The following is an 18,614-nucleotide window of genomic DNA, read 5'->3' on the forward strand; positions in this document are numbered from 1 at the left end:
AACAATGAGGTCAAAGGTCAAACACACTGCAGGAATGCAACACAAAAACAATTCTCCCCATCCCCCTCTTCTTCAGACGCTCCTACAGCCGCGGCTCATCTGACGCATCTGACGGGATGAGGCCACTCCCATTGTTATGTGCGGCGAGATCAGACGTGATTCATATTAGGCAGCAAGACACATATATAAAAACACTAGAATTATTTGTATTATTATTTTTTCCTTATGGATGTCTCCTACATAAAACGCGCTCAGACGTATTAAAGCGTTATTTAAAGTAAAATACAGCAAAGAAAATGAAAAAATGTCAAGGTCCTGTGGATGAACTGGAAACATATAATAATTGTTACCTAATTGGATAAGCGTTATAATTAAATAATAATTATGTTTCAAATATGGAAACTGTATTATGTGTTACATGTTTCCTTTTATGGAGCTTTGACAGAATTATCTTTCAAAGTGGAAACTTTAATTAAACAGCTCTGATTATGTGTCAGTTTACACCAGTCATATAAAAATCTTCCATTTATAGTTGATTGTAAAGTTTTTTTTTTTTATCATGAATGTTACCAGATGTATTAAATGGGTTAAGACGACTTGCTTAAATTAGTTACTAAAGTGCATTTGCAACCCCTGGACTTTTATTTTGAAAGGCATCACCGGAAAACACTGAAATATATATATTTCTGTTCGTTTCAAGTATTGTTTAAGCGAATTAGTAAATGTTGGCTCAGAGTGATATTTTTTTAAAATTGATTTTAACAATGTATGATGTATCAAATAACAGCAACGAACATGTTCATGTTTTAGCTTTTGAGACACTGCGGGGCTTTTCATAACCGCCATCTTTGTTCGGGGCAAAGATGCCGAAAAGTTGTTCTGCATATAATTGCACGAATAGGTACACTAACAAGAATCCCGAGATCACGTTCCACAGGTAGGTAATGATAGATAGCTCACTGTCATGATGATTTGAGGGCATTATATTAAAAAGGTATCCTAAATATACTTGGCAAGACTTCACCATCATCCCTTGTCAGGTTCCCTTTCAGCAAACCATCGGTTCTGAAACAATGGTTAGATAACATTGGACGCGACGACTTTCATCCAAGGAAGCACATGGTTATCTGTTCACTTCATTTCACCCCGGACTGTTTCAGTGGTTTGGGCAACCGCAAAAATCTGTTTTGGAACGCAGTGCCAACTCTCTTTGCAGTCCCACATCAGGATGCAAAGGTAAATCAGGTCACAGCTTTATTATTTTAAATACAACTGATACAAAATGCGCTTTTCATCGGTCTCATTGTCATCTTTCTAAGATAAATAATTCTAGGAAGAGGCTGAAGAGGGCTTTCAAATCTGCTGCTGACAAATGTGATGGCATTGCACCTGATATGACGCCTCCTTTCACTGAGGATACTCAAACTGAAGAGATGCATGAGGATGCTCAACACTCTCACAGTAATGTCGAGGTTTACTGTCAATCCACAAAGGTGAATCTTTTATCGTACAGCCTACTCCTATATTTCTGTGTATATACAATAGTTATGCATTTAATGTTATGTTTTTTTTAACCAGGATTTAGCTGCGCCAGACCACACCTATGCCCTTTTGGATCCATGCATGACCAAAGTCCGTCTGTTTAACATTTTAGATGCCAACAGATGGCTACAGAGAAGGTTGCAAACCAAATGCAGAGTGATAAAAAGAATGAAACTTAAACTGCAAGATGCTCAAAGAAAACTTCTGACTTTGCGTCGACAGCTCACATATAGATACACACATCGCCAAAGACACTTACAGCTCCCAATACAGTGTGGCAGTGGCTCCAAGACCTAGTCAAGCCGTAATAAAGACCTCAGGTTGCACAAACATTTTTGTACTTTAAAGAAGGCAGCATTTTTGGTCATGGGAATGGGGTTGTGTGCAACAAATGGCTTCAAAAGGGGCAAAAGTGATGAGTTTGTTTTTTTCTCCTGTTATTGGACAGATAAGTCCAATTAAAACAGAACTTTACTGTGTTTTTCTTTTGATACCCTAATATTTATAGATTAAAATAATTATAGACACTTTACATTACAATAAGGTTGTGTTTTTTAAATACAAATCTGATTCTTATGTACACCATTTAAACACAACACACATTTCTGTTGTTCCTTGATGATTTATTTTAAAAATGACAGTCTATACTTGCTGCAAGTGGTAGGCCATTGGGTAAAGTATCACAAAACACACCTTTGAACAAAACCAATACTCCAGCCAACAATTATAGATTGTCTTTTTTAACATCATTCAAATGGCAAGTGTGCAGAATGGACACATTTCATATAAATTAGATTACTCAAAAAAGCAAACAATGAGGTGCCGTACAGCCAGTCTTTCAAATAAAAGATTAATCAAGACAGAAATTAATTTGCTTTTATAAAGACCCCAAATACCCAAAAAGGCAACACAAAGTTTAAATCAACCAAGACTGTTATAAGGGTGTAGATCTTTACTGTATGAAGTATGGCACTAAAATGATTGAGCCTAAAAAACAAGCAAACAGAGGATGTTTCACTATTATTCCTTCATCCACTGCTATTCAAGTCTTTGGACACAAGGTGGGAGACTAGCCCTACTTGAGATTTAGTACACAGTTCACATTCTGTTTCCTCAACCAGCACACATTGACAGTACCGGCATATTATGTGCATTGGCCCCTTCAAATCCTATGACACTGCTGGCAGACGTGGAGTGCAAGAGGTGGGCCTCCAAATATTAGACTCAAGGGAATGGGATGAAAGAGAAAAATAATGCAGATGATTAAGCAGTCTGGGTTTTACTAAGAACATGCTTTGCCTCCTAAACACTGGCAAGATCATTTATTTAGAAGCCGGTGGTACAAAAAGTCAGACATAGAAAGAAGGCTGACAGCTGGGGTACACCAGCTCCTGTGGGATTTAGTGAGTCGGATCAAGCAGCAATGGTTCCTCTGTGATGTAATGAGAGTAAAATAGCTCTCTCTGGTGAGTGCTGATTACAGGCACTGTTGTGGATCCATATTTGAAGACGAGGGGCTTTGTTTAAAAATGGTTATGAGGCCTACTACACAAAAATATATCTTGCTTTTTCTGGGAAAGGCCATCATTTTATTAGTGGAAATCCAGCAAATGAAGCGTTCCAATTAAATGTTCTAATTTGCAAACTGACATCATGTAGAATAATTTTTAAAACAGAACAAAATAAAGGATAAATAGGTACTGTATATGAAGACTTTTAAGGGCACAGTATTTCCAGGGCACTACTCCAGAACATCTGTGTCTTGTCTGTCTATACCAGTCCAAACTGTCCCTTTTAGCTCAAGAGATACATTTTCCTAACTGTCATTATCAATCCTGTGGGCTGCGAGAGAGAGGAAAGACAAAAGAACATAGGATTTTAAAATACAATTGGGAATAGCATTCATCTTCACTGCAGGTAAACACAATTAAGCATTTGTCATCATGAAGTCAGGATCAAATGGATTAAAATAAATGCTCTAAAAAGTATTGCAGATTGTTGTGTTTGGTTTACGTACTCACATTGTTTGGGTATCCTGAGTGCTTCTGTGTCACCACATAGAACTTGGTGCATCACACCTCTGAACTGATACAGCATCTTCAGACTCTTTTCCTCACCTACACAGGGGTCGTAGAAGCCCGGTAAACCAGCCTGAGGACATTCATGCAAAAACAACCAATTAATACCTGCAACAGCGCTTAACATTAGGGGGTGCAGCAGTTCAGATTTCTCAAGGGTTTTTTTGGTGAGTTTCAGAACAGTTTGTTAAATAGTTTGTTGACAATATGTTGAGACTGACATTATTTTTTCAAAGAACCCTTACATGCATTAAGCTACACTTTTGAATGTCAACATTCAACTGAATATTAAGGAAACATACTACTTTTTAAAGGTTTGCGAAATGATCAGATTAAAAAAAGTCTCTTATACTCACCAAGGCTGCATTTATTTGATAAAAAAAAGTAAAAACAGTAGTATCGTGAAATATTATTACAATTTAAAATAAAAAGTGTTCTAATTAGGGCTGTTAATAGATTAATTTTTTTAATTGTGATTAAATCGCGTCAGTTTTGGCCAATTAATTGCACACTTATTGTGAAATTAAGCATACACTCGTCGTGTACTGATAATTGCTGAAAATCATCCAATATCCTTTTTATGTTTTAGAATATCCATATCAAAATATCCATAAAAACAAAATTTTATAAAGTTGCATCAAAATTGTATTGTATTTAACAATTGTATGCATTTGAAATATAGAGATGTGTTCTGTTTTAATGTACCCGAGTGTACCTAAAATAAAAAGAGTTTAATATACAGGTTTGTGGCTCTTCTTTTCTTTTTAATTACCCACTTGTAAACTTTCTTCACCGGCTTACAACTATCCAAATCGGGTAAAAGTGTTTTTCCATCTACCAAGGTTACAGGTGCTTGCGCCATTGTAGATCACTGTAATAAACGCTTGACTTCTAAGACCATCTAACTGCGTGACTTAAATGACATTAATTGTGCAATTTCACATGCTTCAGCAAGTTGTGTTAAATAATTTTAACGCATTAAGGATTTTGAAATAATCGCATATGTTAATGCGTTAATATTGACAGCCCTTATTTGAATATATTTTAAAATGTAATTTATTCCTGTAATGACAAAGCTGAATTTTCAGCAGCCATAAATTATCGATGATGAAAACAGTTGTGCTGCTTAATATTTTAGAGGAAATCATGATACATTTTATTTCAAGATTTTTTGATGAATGAAAAGTTCAAAAGAACAGCATTTATTTTAAATAGAAATATTTTGTTACATTATAAATGTCTTTGTCACTTTTGACCAGTTTAATGCTGCTTTGCAAAATGAAAATAATATTTAAATAAAAAAAAACTTACTGACCTAAAACTTTTAAACTATAGTGTACATTTGCATCTTTGTTTATAGTTTTACATTAACTTACGGTTTCTTTTCCCCCTTTCAATACAGCATTACAAAAAATAACCAAACATACTGTATTATCATTTGATATTTCAAAAGCAAAATCAGGTTTCAGGAAACCTAAAAACTAGATTAAACTAGAGAAACCTTTTTGTGAATTCAATGCCATTCTCTACTCTCATCCCTTATTTAACATTTGTAAGACAATAAATGACAAAGCAGGTATAACTGTGATTTACCTTGGAGGCTTCTGTGAGAATGAGCTTCGAGTCCTTCACCAGGCACTGTAGAGGCACCGTGACATCAATGACCCTTGCCCTTTCGTGCTTGCGGCTGTTGTCTGTCACAAACTTGCCATACCAAGCATTGAGGATGATCAGACCTGGAATACAAGAACACAGAGTCACCAATCCTCACTTGGCAGAAGGTTCAAATCATAGTTTGATCACGCCCAATGCTATTGGGAGTTATGTGGTCATACCCATTTTGGACTCCTCTGCTTCGATAATTCTACGCACAGACTCTTGCATCAGCAGAACCTAGAGAAAAGAGGGATTTCAAGTAAGACTGCTTGTCTATGCACATAGTGAAGGCACACATTTATCACTCTGACACAGCGACTGATGTGCAGATAGGAACGGTAGCCTGACGCTAACTCATTGTTTCTCCAAACACAAAGCGTCTGCCGAGAAAGTTATGACCACTTTAAACGGCCATGCATTATAAATTATTTGCAGCGTATTTAGACATTATGAACTCACAGCTGCTTCTGCCTCTTGCTTCTTCTTGGCGACGTCTGATGCCGAACTCTCCCGCTGCTTCTCAATCTCCCTAAACAAAAGGTTCAATGTTAATTTACCATTTGCTCTTTTTCACAGCAATTTAAAAGGATTTCAGTCCATTATTTTCCAGACTCACAGGGGATAAAGGTTGGAGAAAAGTGTTTGGAAGTCAATTGGCCCATAAAAGACAACAAAATGAAACAGGTGGAGAATGTGACTGCGACTCCGCAGATGTAATCAGCTAAAAATGGCTTACTGTTCCTGCTGAGCACGAACATAAGGTCTGATAACCAGCCGCTGGATGGCCAAGTAGAACACAAGAGGTCCGACCGTGGCATAAAACACGGCGCTGGGTAGAAGCTGGTCTGTTAAGTGAATTGGGAAGAAGTACGTCTGACTCGCTCGGTTCAACCTTAGACAGACAAAAACACCACAATTTCAGAGCTACTGAAAAACTGCTAATGGGAAACGGCTTCAAAATGATCAAAAGCACTTTACTTGATCTTGAGAGAGACGCCCTGAGGTACTCCAACACTGACAGTAGCACCCAGGACACTGTGCCTGCTGATCTTAGTTTCGGCACCGTATTCCACCACAGTACCGAAAAACCCTGACCTGCAACACAAGTGCTGTTTATATTAACAGGCTAGAAACAGAAAATGTGAATCATCAAGACATTTGAGAGGACAATTGATTGGCGACTAGCCACAAATAAACTGCAGCTCATGTAAACACAGAATCTAGGATATCAGTCGCAGAGGTTGCATTTACACTGCAAGGCCAAAAACACAGGTCCTGTTTGTTTATATTCATGTTATGGCGCGTTTCCACTGCATGGTACAGTTGGGTACGGCTCACTTTTTGGTGCTTTTCCACTGCATGGTGCGGTTTGGTACGCAAACTCGGTTCGGTTCGCTTAAATAGTACCACCTCGGTTGAGATACTAAAAAGTGACCGCCAATCACTGATTGTTCAGAGAGAATTGTCACTACCATTATATGCTTTTGTGACAGTGATTGAGACCCTAAACACATTGCTAAATACAAGATACCCTTGTGCACCGTCGAGCAAATCAAGTGATGTTGTCATCTGCGCTTTGTTGTGAGTGCCTACTCTCTTGTTTTTAGCAGTATTTTGTTTAGCTGCTATCAGCCTCCTTTGAAACAAACGCATTCATCTTGTAGTTAAAAACATCCATCCACATGCCGAGAAGTAGAGGCGGCACATTTACAACGATCATTCTATAACCTCATCCACTTTACAGCGGTGCTAACTGCAGTGGTAAACCAAACCGAGCCGAGCCATATCGAGTCGTATCACGCAGTGGAAAAGCGAAGCGAGCTGAGCCGAGCAGTACCAAGCATAACCATGCAATGGAAAAGCTCTATTAGACTAGCAGTCTTCACCTCCCAGGGGGTCCACAACAATACTGCTGTGTTCGCCATATTTGATATAAAATGTATAATATGCATCAAACAAAAATACAATGTTAACTTAACTTCAAATAAAGCTTGAACCAAAGCTTATAACTACATGAAACGCAATAAAACAGGCTGTATGAATATAAAGAAAGGTGAATTTTACATACAGATACGCTTTTAACAAAATTGAATTGTGCATGCAATTATGATTCACATTTAGGGAATACAACATTTCAGTAACTTCACTTGGGCCTATCATAATCAGTTCTGTGAAAATTAAAAAACAGATGCTAAGATTATGAGAATCAGAAACAAGCATTTAGAGGTCAGACAAGATGCCCAACGGATTTTTTCAAAACTGGATGCAAAAACATTGTTTACAAAATTGTTTGATTTTGACACAGATACATACTTGACAGAGCCCTTGATCTTGGTCTGATCATCATCCTGGAATTTGTACTGGTAGCTCATCATCATAAACGTATGTGGAATTCCCAACTATGGTATAAAAAAAGTGGTAAGTCTTAAGAACTGTGGTTGAAAAAAAAAAACGTTGGCATAAAGATCAGGGGTGATCTTTATGCCTGTGCATAAAGTCTTTATGCCTATGCAAATGTCTGTGCAAAACAGCAACTGACCTGCACAGCAAAGGTGAAATGACTGCTTTTGGTGTCCCTGACGATGCTGGTGTTCATGGAAGACTGAGTTCCCCAGCGCCACTGTAAATAACCCATAGTGTTTTTGTCCAGGTGGCGTGCAAGCATAGTAGTGAGACCCGGCCGTATACCACGGGAAGAAAACTGCAAGCCACAATGAGCCGTTGTGAAGCTGAAAATCACAATTATATCTCAGTATACAATATACTCAATAGTGCTCAACTAGGGATGAAACGATTACCGGTTTCACGATAAACCACGATAAACTTTAGTGACTGTTAGTAATATCGTATAAAATTCAATTATCATTAAAACCGCGTGCGATTATCACGATTGTGAAAACTCGCGGTAAATCTTGTCCAGTCAGTCAGTCTGGCGCAGCGCAGTTTTTTGAATGAGAAGAAATGTCAGAAGGCAGTGACAGCACTCGGGGGATTGCTCAGCCTCTAAAAGGACCAAATCTGAGGCGTTGTCATATTTTGGCTTTTACAAAAGTCCTGAGGGAAACTTAATCAAAGACGGTCACCCTGTCTGCGGAACATTCCAGAAGAAAGTCGCTGCAAGGGGAACACTTCAAAACTACGAACGCAAGGCTAGTGGACTTTGACCTCAATACCAAAACTACGTCGGGGAAATAACGTGAAGCGAACGAACAAGTTCAGACAAGACTAGGGTGACATTTAAGGGATAATAATCAGGGCTTGACCTTACAACCACCATTTGCGGGTGTAACGTTATTTCGGCTGCACACTAGCCACTATGGCTGTTGAACTTATTATAGCCATCTGTTATAATCGCGTTACTCATTATAACCACTCACACGTGTTTCTATTGAGTTTATGAATGCAATGTCTCATAATCAGAGGCGTTCAGATTAGCCAGAGTTATGTTCAGAGCGCGCTCTCACTCGCTGAAATCTACACTCAAAGCAGAGATAAACGTGCGATGTACGCAAGAGATTCACTCATCATACAGTGGTTTAGAACAGTTTTTGTTCTATTTCAGCAGTGAAAATAGTTATAAAAAAAAACAGCAGAACCACAGCGCATCTGATATGACTGGCACAACGCTGGCGAATTTAGGGACCGTCTCTAAAGTTACATACAACATTGGTAACGTTATACACGTTTCAAACTTCAATAGCATTTGAAGAGAATGACAGTCATACAACTGACTGTAAAGTGTTAATTTAGGTGTCAGGTATGATGCACAAATTTTTATATTTAATAAAATAAACTGTCAAATCATATGGAAATATGGATATGCATTATTTCACTAGGATACTGTTTGGGCTCTTACACAAAATATGCTAGATTTAAATGCATCATTGCTGAACACTGATGAGAATATTGCTTGAGAATATATTTACAGAGATAATATTAGAGATTATATTTACGACAAATTATTATTTATGCGTTGCTATTGACGACAGCCATTATAAGGAAGAAAATCCCACAGAATAGAATCTAGCTTAAAAAAGTGCATAGAGCTGCTTTAGTTATTTGTTGTTTGTTGATTTTCAAATATAAAACTTGTTGAAATGTTTTAAGTGTGTGCATCTGTTCTTTTTGAACACTTTCATCTCGTTTGAACAAAACCGTGATAATATTGATAACCGTGATAATTTGGGTCATCCCTATGCTTAACTTATAGCATACCATTTAACATACCATTTTTTTTTACAAAATGCAAAACAAACACAAACCTTATTAACCATAAATAAAGGTTTAATAGTTAAACTAAATTGCTCAAATACCACTGATATGCAATGGACTCACCAGCGTGAAGTCAAGTTACGGAAAATCTTCATCCCGAAGAGAGGGCCATGTGTGTCTCCTGCCCCAAACTCAACCTGTATTAAACATATATGAATTCATGCTCGGCAAACTTTATAATACAGTCCATAAGTATGTAAAGCATTAACTGAATGTCCTCACTTCTCCCCAGCCCTTAGCTGAGGTAACTCTTCGCAAGGCCAAGTTTATGTTTCCTCCTCCGTTGCCATTGTGTGTGGAGAGAGAGCCAGAGAGAATGGCTGTGTCTGAGGTGGTCAGAGGGGCCTATGAGAGCAACGATAAACAGAATATAAAACTTATGACTGTCTCAAGATCAGGGTCAATGACAAATATGTGTGTTTCCTTGATAAAGAAAAGGAAAAATATGTTAAAAGGAAGGAAAAACAAGTTTAAAACACGTCTCTTAGAAATGTGCACTGTATTACTATATAAATATATGAAAAGTATTAAATGCAATAGGGAAAAAAATGTCAGAGTGTCACGTCATTGACCCTTATTCTGAAAGCATATTTCATGTGAATACTTGCACTGTGTCCAAATGTAACTTAATAACAGATGGAATACTCTACTGTTCAAAAGTTTGGGGTCTGTAAGATTTGTAAATGTTTTTGAAAGAAGTTTCTTATGTTAAGTCACACTGCATTTATTTGAACAAAATGTTGTGAAATATTACAATTTAAATAGCTTTATTCTATTGTATTTTAAAGGGTTAGTTCACCCAAAAATGAAAATTCTGTCATTAATTACTCACCCTCATGTCGTTCGACAGTGGTTCTACAATAACTTTTACAATAACAACCGATTTCAAAACACTGCATCATGAAGCTTCAAAGCGTTATGAATCAGCGAGTCCAATCATGATTCGGATCACGTGTCAAACCGCCAAACTGCTGAAATCACGTGACTTTGGCGATCCAATCCACTGAATCGACTCACTGATTCATAACGCTTCGAAGCTTCATGATGCAGTGTTTTGAAATCGGTCATCACTATATAAGTCGTTATTTAGGGTTTTTTTGCGAACAAAAACTATTCTCGTCGCTTCATAAAGTTATTGTAGAACCACTGTAGTGAGATGGACTTTGTAACGACGTCTTTAGTACCTTTTATGGGTCTTGAGAGTGTAAAGTACAAAGTGCCAATGGAGGCCTTTCTGAGCCCTCGGATTTCAACTAAAATATCTTCATTTGTGTTCCAAAGATGAACGGAGGTCTTACGGGTGTCGAACGACATGAGGGAAAGTAATTAATGACAGAATTTTCATTTTTGGGTGGACTAACCCTTTAAATTTCAAAATGTATTTTATTCCTGTGATGGCAAAGCTGAATTTTCAGCATCATTACTCTAGTCTTCAGTGTCCCACGATCCTTCAGAAATCATTCTAATTTGCAGACTTGGTGCTCAAGAAACATTTCTTTTTATTATCAATGTTGAAAACAGTTGTGTTTCTAAGGATAGCCACACACTTGAAGATTTTAAGCCCGATTTGCAACCCCCAACGAACCGATTCAAGGCTTCTCGCAAACAAGTTTTTGTCCATTGTGTGGTGTCATTATGATTGTTTTACTGCTCCCGATCCCATCGAAACCCGCATAATCCCAAATTGTAAACATGGAACATGTTTGATATTTACGACTCATGATCGGGCTGCCAATGACATGATACCCACTATAGCCAATGAGAGCGAGCAAGCTACACCAACCGGATGCTGCATGCTTCTATAGCTAAAACTTGGCAGCCATGAACATGCCATGAAAGTGGAGTATTGGAAAAGATGATCACCCATATTCTTTTTTCCCCCTTTGTCTTTCTTTCCGTAAAACAAAACTCAGGCCGGGAGAACAAGCTGACGACGTCAATCGTCCTCCATTTGTTTTTCTTCTCAAGTCTCTTTGAGATCTCGTCTCACTGTGGAAATGTTACAACAATCGACGTGTGTGTGGTCTTGCGGTCTAGACGAATCTTCTAGTGTGAGCATTCGTAGGACTACAATGCTAAAAATCGGTTGAAACTGCCCTTGTGTCAGTGGTCTCCCACAGTTTTAAAATCGGTTAAGATCGGTTAAGTGTGTTCCAGGCCTCAAAGGAATAGTTCACCCAAAAATGAAAATGTTGTCATCATTTACTTACCCTTATGTTGTTCTAAACCTGTATGAGTTTCTTTCTTCTGTTGAACACAAAATAAGATATTTTAAAGGATATGGGTAACCAGACTGTTAACAGAGCGATTGACTTCCATAGTATTTTTTTTCCTACTATGGCTACCGTCAACTGTTTGGTTACCAATATTCTTAAAAATATCTTCTTTTGTGTTCAACAGAAGAAAAAACTCATACAGGTTTGAAACAACTTAAAGGTGAGTAAATGATGACAGAATTTTCATTTTTGGGTGAACTATCCCTTTAACATTTCGGTGGACACCGTTATACACTTATTTCAGGATGTATAGAAAGTTCAAAAGATCAGCATGGATTTGATCGAAATAGAAATATTTTGAAGCATTATAATTGTCTTTACTGTCACTTTTGATGAATCACAAATGTCTTTACTGTTACTTTTCATCAATATTTTTTTTTACTTTTAAGCACCCCTGCTTAAAAAAAAAAATGTACAGACCCAAACTTTTAAACAGTAATGCATCTATGAAGGTATACATTAGAAGAAACATCATGTAACGACTGTACCTCTATGGACTGAGATATGTGCATCCTGTTGATCTCAATGTGCGGTAAGCCGCCACCGCCACCAGCAGAGATCTCTTCATAATCCTCCTCATAGTGATCAAAGAGGTCTGTCGCATCAATACCCACGCTTATTGTCCCCTGAGTGAGACAGAGAACAATCAGCGAGACCTGTATTAATGTTGACAGTGGCTGCTGCTTTGAAGGCATTAGGTCAAACCTTAGGGTTGGTCCTTTGCTGTAGTCTTCTCTCCTCTCTCTCTCTTTGAAGTCGCTCATACTCTTCACGGATCTCTGCTGGCGTTCTTTTCCTCTCAACTATCTAGAAATCATTTTATTATGAAGTGAGCACAAAAAAAAAAAAGATGACACAAAAGCCCACAGGGAAAATGATTGGCTTGAAATGTTACAGAACTGTGAAACGAATGCTAAAGCATTTATTAGTCTTCCGAATTCTCAACTTACCTCCCATCCTTCCACATCCAGCCCTCTCTTCCCATATATGTCATAGATTGCTCTAGATTGTGGGTCGCTTAGCACTACAGAAGCAAGTCAATCACATCAAATAAAATTATATCACGACAGTAAATCATCAAATATTCATGAGTTGGTATTAAAAACGTATGTTTTCAGTAAAGAAAAGCTGCCTGCTTAAACATAACACTTCCTTATAATAAATAAAATAGTAAACATAATACAACAAAAGTGGCTTGCTTTGTTAAGAGGCAATGTGCAAAAATATTGTACCTTCATATGCTTGATGCACCAAGTTAAAAAGCTGCTCAGCCTGCCTCTTAAGCTCAGGATCTCTGTGCTTGTCTGGGTGGTAGAGCATGCAAAGACGGCGGTATGAAGCCTTGAGCTCATCCTGTGTGGCCTGAATATACAGTTAAAAAGAAATGGTTCATCTTTCAGATCGATCATCATAAACACAAACTACAGCGTTGCTCTTTGGAGGGGAATATAAAATAAAAAGGTGCAAAAATCAAGTCCAGAAGTGGTAAACAAGGACCTTGCGATACTTCTGGGAGTACACATTAAAGGGTTGGTTCATCCAAAAATTTAAATTCTGATATTTTATATAAAATCCCAAAGGTTTCTGAACCAGCCATTGGCAGCAACGTCATTGCAACTTTCAAGGCCCAGAAAGGTAGTAAAGACATCATTAAAATAGTCCACATGACTTCAGTGGTTCAACCTTAATAATAAGCAGTGACAAGAAAACTTTTCCAAACCCGTAAGACCTTTGTTCGTCTTCAGAAAACACAAATTAAGATATTTTTTAAGAAATCTGAGTGGTTTCTGAAACACACAGGCAGCAAAGTCATTGCAACTTTCAAGGCCCAGAAAGGTAGTAAAAAGACCTTGTTAAAATAGTCCATGTGACTCCAGTGGCTCAACCATAATGTTTTGAAGTGACGAGAATACTTTTTGTGCACAAAAAACAAACAATAATGAATCACGCGGTGCGAAAAACAGAAAGAAAAAGACTTCAACGTCATTCTCCTATGCTGTTCGCGTAGTAAACACAGTGCAGCGCTTCTGGGTTCTATGCCAGAACGCCTGCTCATTATTGGCCAGCACGTGCGTTAGCATCACACGCATGTCGCGTGCTCAAGTGAACAGTGCGATTCATTAATGTTTGTTTTTTGTGCACAAAAAGTATGCTCGTCACTTCATAACATTATGGTTGAACCACTGGAGTCACATGGACTATTTTAACAATGTCTTTACTACCTTTCTGGGCCTTGAAAGTTGCAATGACGTGGCTGCCTGTGTGTTTCAGACGCCACTCAGATTTCTTACAAAATATCTTAATTTGTGTTTTCCGAAGACAAACAAAGGTCTTACGGGTTTGGAACGACATGATGGTGAGTAATTAATGACAGAATTTACATTTTTGGGCAAGCTAACCCTTTAAGTGACAGTGATCTCACAAATGCAAACTGTTATCGTTTTCTCCCTCTCCAAACCTGTATATCTTTGTTCTTCTGTTCTGTTCCACTGAGGTTAGACAAAATGTCACAATTTGATTAGATTGTATGGCAAAATATGACTGTCAGACTGTCTGTTTTGCATAACATCTCCACAAAAGAAGGTTATACGTTACAGGTTTGGAGCAACATGAGGGTGAGTAAATGATAGACTTTTCACAATTACTTGAAATGACCTTAACAGCTGGCAAAGACAAAATCTCAGAAAAAAATGTTAAATTGATGTTTTAATGTCATTTGTAGAGTTTTCGTGATATAAGTCAACACTTGAGTTGAGTAACAGTTTCACTTTTACACTTGTGAAGCGTCAACAAGAATCTCTTCGCTTAAGTCTAAAAAGAACAGAAGGCAAGTAAGTATTATTTGCGTCAGATCTATTGAAGTGACCATGCAGTCAAATTCCAATGATAAATAAGGGTCACGGTGTGCTGCCGACTGAACCATAGCTTAACGACATGCTGTTCGGATCCTGTTTAAAAGCGCAATATCGGAAGCGCCTGCTTTTACTATTCACTTGCGGCACTCTAGTCTTAAACTTCTCCTCCAACAAGAATATGTCATACCTCTCTGCGGACGTTTAACAAAGAATAATAGTCATCATTGTCGATTTCATCTTCGTCCAAGGCCGCCGCCATATTTACCACCTTTCATCCCAGCGCAGATCAAACTACGCTGATCTTTGGTGTGTAGAGTCGGAGCGCATGAAGGTCTTTAGCGCCACCATTAGGATGGGAGGAAGACTGACCAAAAGGCTGTAGGGCTGACTACTTTGGGCCTGTCCCAGATATGCATACAGTCCCAGTACCCACACTTTTCGGGTGCTTCTCAAACGAAAGACCGTGTCCTAGTAAGGCTACATATCTTTGCTGCCACGTCATCAAGTGCCTCTGAAGGTCGTCACAATTTGAAGGATCCTTGAGAGGCAGCCTTCGTTTTGAATCCGCGCTTGTTTAGAAGGATGCATCAAGTGTATCCTTTGCTCACATTCCAATTCACGAAAAAGAACTGATGGAAAAAGCTTGTCTGAGTTCATTATGAAACGTAAGACAAAAAAAATGTATTGGGAGATGAAGGCATTCATGTTATCTTTTGTTTTGGTGTAAATGAATCACTTAAAACTAAACTGCCAATAATGTAAGCCACTGGGAGATGACAGACAGTTGTCATTCACTGTATTGTATTAATAGAAAGCCAGTTACTAAAGTATTTTTTCAAAATTAAGTTTTAATAGTTTTTTTCTGTGCCATGACCGTGGGTGCGGGACATTCTGACATAGCCATGCGTCTTTGGCCGTGTCCCAAATGGCACACTTCATATGCACTTTCTTACAATGGCTGGCGTATGTCACACGAGACTGTAGGGTGTCCCGTTTGTAACATTAAAAACATTCGAAAATAACAAAAAGCTATTTCAAAAAAAGTTAAAGCTTTTTCTGTTTATACAATAAGGAGCTTTAGGGATTGTGTCAATATTTGATTGTTGTGATGATTATTGTTGTTATTATTAATAATGATAATAATAAGAAGAATGGTAATGGCAATAGTAATAGTAATAATAGTGGGAATGATAACGTTAATAATAATAATAATAATGTTAAGGTTAAGTTGTTTAGTTTTGTTTGGTTGGGTTGTTGTTTCTTAATGAGCTGTTTGTATTTTTTTCATTTTTTTTCATATGTATTATGTATGTTTGGGATTACATAGAGCTCTCATGTCTTATAAGTGTGTGTGTGTGTGTGTGTGTGTATGTGTGTGTGTGTGTGTGTGTGTGTGTGTGTGTATGTGTGTGTGTGTGTGTGTGTGTGTGTGTGTGTGTGTGTGTGTGTGTGTGTGTGTGTGTGTGTGTGTGTGTGTGTGTGTGTGTGTGTGTGTGTGTGTGTGTGTATGTTGTGTATAGATATGTGTGTAAAAAAAACAAAAACAAAATTATATATATATACTGTATGTGATGAATTTGAGGAGACCCCAGGAAGAATAGCAACTGGAATGTCAGGAGCTAATGGGGATCTTAATAAACAAACAAACAAACAAACAAACAGCCTCACTAGGATGCAGCCTTCCATTTGAGAAGCACCCGTGGTCTTAAATGATATATTTCCTGAATTTTGCCCAAGTTTAGAACTTTTGAAAACCTGATGGGACACACTTACAACATAGTGTTGTAAAACATTTTTTACAGAGCTTTATGTAGACATTTACATTTTCAATAATTTAAAATAAAACTTCTAAATGTATGTTCAATAATAGTCCCTGTAACAGACAATAAGGGTGCAGTAATATGTATTAATTCATGCTTAGCTAATGCACAGATAATCATGAGTTAATGTATGACCCATGAAGAACTAAACCATTTATATGAGATTAAACCACAATAAAGATTCTGTACTCCTCAAAATGAATAAAATCAGTCAAATGCAAAATCAGAGTAGGCTACTATGCAAACCTCCAATAATTAAATGTTAAATAAAACAACAATTTTTATGCATAATCTACCTTTATATTTAAATTACCAATGTCTTGCTGCTGACCTTTGATGATGAAAATTACTAGATTTTTAGTATTTATTGGTAAAACTTTTTTCTTCTGCATCCTATTCTACCATTATCCATAATGGCAGCACAGCAGAGCTGCGCCCTCTACTGTTCATGCGGGAATTTACATTTTTACCTCAGCCTGGGGCTTATTATTTCAATTTTGGTATGAAGAGGTTTTTACCGTTGCACAAAAATATAACTTTTTTGTTATAAAAAAAACAAAAAAACAAAAACAAGCCCAGCCCAGGCGAGAAAAAGTAACGCAAAAGTAACGTAACGCATTACTTTTCTTACAAAGTAACTAAGTAACTCAATTAGTTACTTTTTAAGGGAGTAACGCAATATTGTAATGCATTACTTTTCAAAGTAAATTTCCCCAACACCGACTATTAACTAATTGTTAAGTAATATGTCATTGTGGTTATGGGTTTTGAATTAATTTTGAATTAATTAATAGTCATGTGCCTCAACAAGTAAAGTCATAACATTGCAAATCGTTAGCTAATGAAAGTTGAAATGCATGGCTTCGACCCACAGTGGTAATTAACATATGAATTTACACTATTAGTTAATATAATATGTTATCAGGGAATTAATAGAATATGACACATTTAACTGATAACAATTTAATGATTACTTAATCTATTAATCATATAGAATGTCCATGAGTTGCTGATGCAGCAATCATTAATAAATGGGTTAGTTCTTCATAAGTCATATATTCATGATTATCTGTGCATTAGTTAAGCATGAATTAATGCATATTAGTGCACCCTTATTGGAAAGTTTTACCGACGACACAATTTAGTAATTGTGGTGCTTCTAATTAAGTGATAAAAAACTGGTACACATGGGCCTACTCATCTCTGTACCAATAAAATATGCAACACTTGCAACACGTTTTACTACAAAATTCATTTTTATCACTGTAAAGTTTTACTTGACATTGTGTGATTTCAGTACGTTCCTTACCTTGATAAATAATGGGCCTGTTCCAATACCAACACATGCGTTCCCTGCACTTGACCACTCACTTACATGAAGCATTTCCAGAGTTTGCCCAAAGTGGGTGTGAAGTTTTTAAAAAAATGTTTTACTCAATGGGACACACTTACCCAGTGCATGCTTGTGGTGCTCCATTTGCAATCATTTTACAAAATATAATCTCTGCAGTCTCTGCACCAGCAAAACGTGAAACACTTTACATTTCACAACCAATTTATATGTAACATCTAATTAATTTAACTTACACTGGAAGGTTCTCTTAGACATGATGCAAAATTGAGGCAAACAAGTTCTGAACGTGATGAATGATGGGATACGCTCAAATGCCGTTCAGAAGCAGTATTAGAGTTAATGCGGATTTAGTTTGCATTAAGCGTACTGCGCATTGGCATTTTTCAGTCCTCGGGACAGTCTTGCACACTTACTTCCTGTCACATGCTCTCAAAAGGGCCAAGACCACAATATTGAGACAGGACCAATTCAGCTCTGGTGAGGTATTAGTTATAGTGTGGATTTAGTGTGCATTAAAGGGACAGTTCACCCAAAAATGAAAATTAGCCCATGATTTACTCACCCTCAAGTCATCTGAGGTGTATATGACATTCTGAAATCTGAGTTATATTAAAAATGTTATGGCTAATCCAAGCATTATAATAGCAGTAATAGTTGCTCTGTTTTTGAAGTTCATAAAAAATGCATCTGTCCGTCAAATAACGTGCTCCGCACAGCTCCAGGGTGTTAATAAAGGCCTTCTGAAGTGTTTCTATTTGTTT

The 18,614-nt window shown here is 37.4% G+C and overlaps 2 protein-coding genes across 3 annotated transcripts; one reads left to right on the plus strand and one right to left on the minus strand.

Moving 5' to 3' along the window:
* Positions 1-863: 863 nt before the first annotated feature.
* On the plus strand, positions 864-1,839 carry thap3 (THAP domain containing, apoptosis associated protein 3; the record flags this gene model as incomplete). Its single annotated transcript, XM_079802032.1, has 4 exons — positions 864-937; positions 1,041-1,236; positions 1,320-1,493; positions 1,579-1,839. The coding sequence occupies 4 exons, from the start codon at positions 864-866 to the stop codon at positions 1,837-1,839; spliced, it is 705 nt and encodes a 234-aa protein (XP_079658158.1).
* dnajc11a (DnaJ (Hsp40) homolog, subfamily C, member 11a) lies at positions 1,732-14,999 on the minus strand. Of its 2 annotated transcripts, none has more exons than XM_079802912.1 (16): positions 14,867-14,999; positions 13,057-13,186; positions 12,775-12,848; positions 12,530-12,631; positions 12,313-12,450; positions 9,771-9,893; positions 9,612-9,685; positions 7,816-8,005; positions 7,590-7,675; positions 6,255-6,371; positions 6,013-6,168; positions 5,736-5,805; positions 5,456-5,513; positions 5,214-5,356; positions 3,564-3,693; positions 1,732-3,384 (listed from the first exon to the last, which is right to left on the minus strand). In XM_079802912.1, the coding sequence occupies exons 1-16, from the start codon at positions 14,936-14,938 to the stop codon at positions 3,359-3,361; spliced, it is 1,689 nt and encodes a 562-aa protein (XP_079659038.1). In that variant the 5' UTR covers positions 14,939-14,999; the 3' UTR covers positions 1,732-3,358. The 2 variants fall into 2 exon arrangements, with proteins under 2 accessions (XP_079659038.1, XP_079659039.1); XM_079802913.1 differs by having other exon boundaries at positions 2,156-3,384; positions 3,560-3,693; positions 14,867-14,991.
* Between the last annotated feature and the right edge of the window lie 3,615 nt (positions 15,000-18,614).

This window comes from Gobio gobio, assembly GCF_949357685.1.
Source record: "Gobio gobio genome assembly, chromosome: 21".
Taxonomy (NCBI): Eukaryota; Metazoa; Chordata; class Actinopteri; order Cypriniformes; family Gobionidae; genus Gobio; species Gobio gobio.

Excerpts from the sequence above, each read along its gene's own strand:
- dnajc11a (XM_079802912.1), bottom strand. The coding sequence starts at position 14,938 with ATGGCGGCGGCCTTGGACGAAGATGAAATCGACAATGATGACTATTAT. Across the intron at positions 13,187-14,866 it reads TGTTAAACGTCCGCAGAGAG|GCCACACAGGATGAGCTCAA; the intron begins GTATGACATATT and ends CTGTATATTCAG. Across the intron at positions 9,686-9,770 it reads CAGCTAAGGGCTGGGGAGAA|GTTGAGTTTGGGGCAGGAGA; the intron begins GTGAGGACATTC and ends TGTTTAATACAG.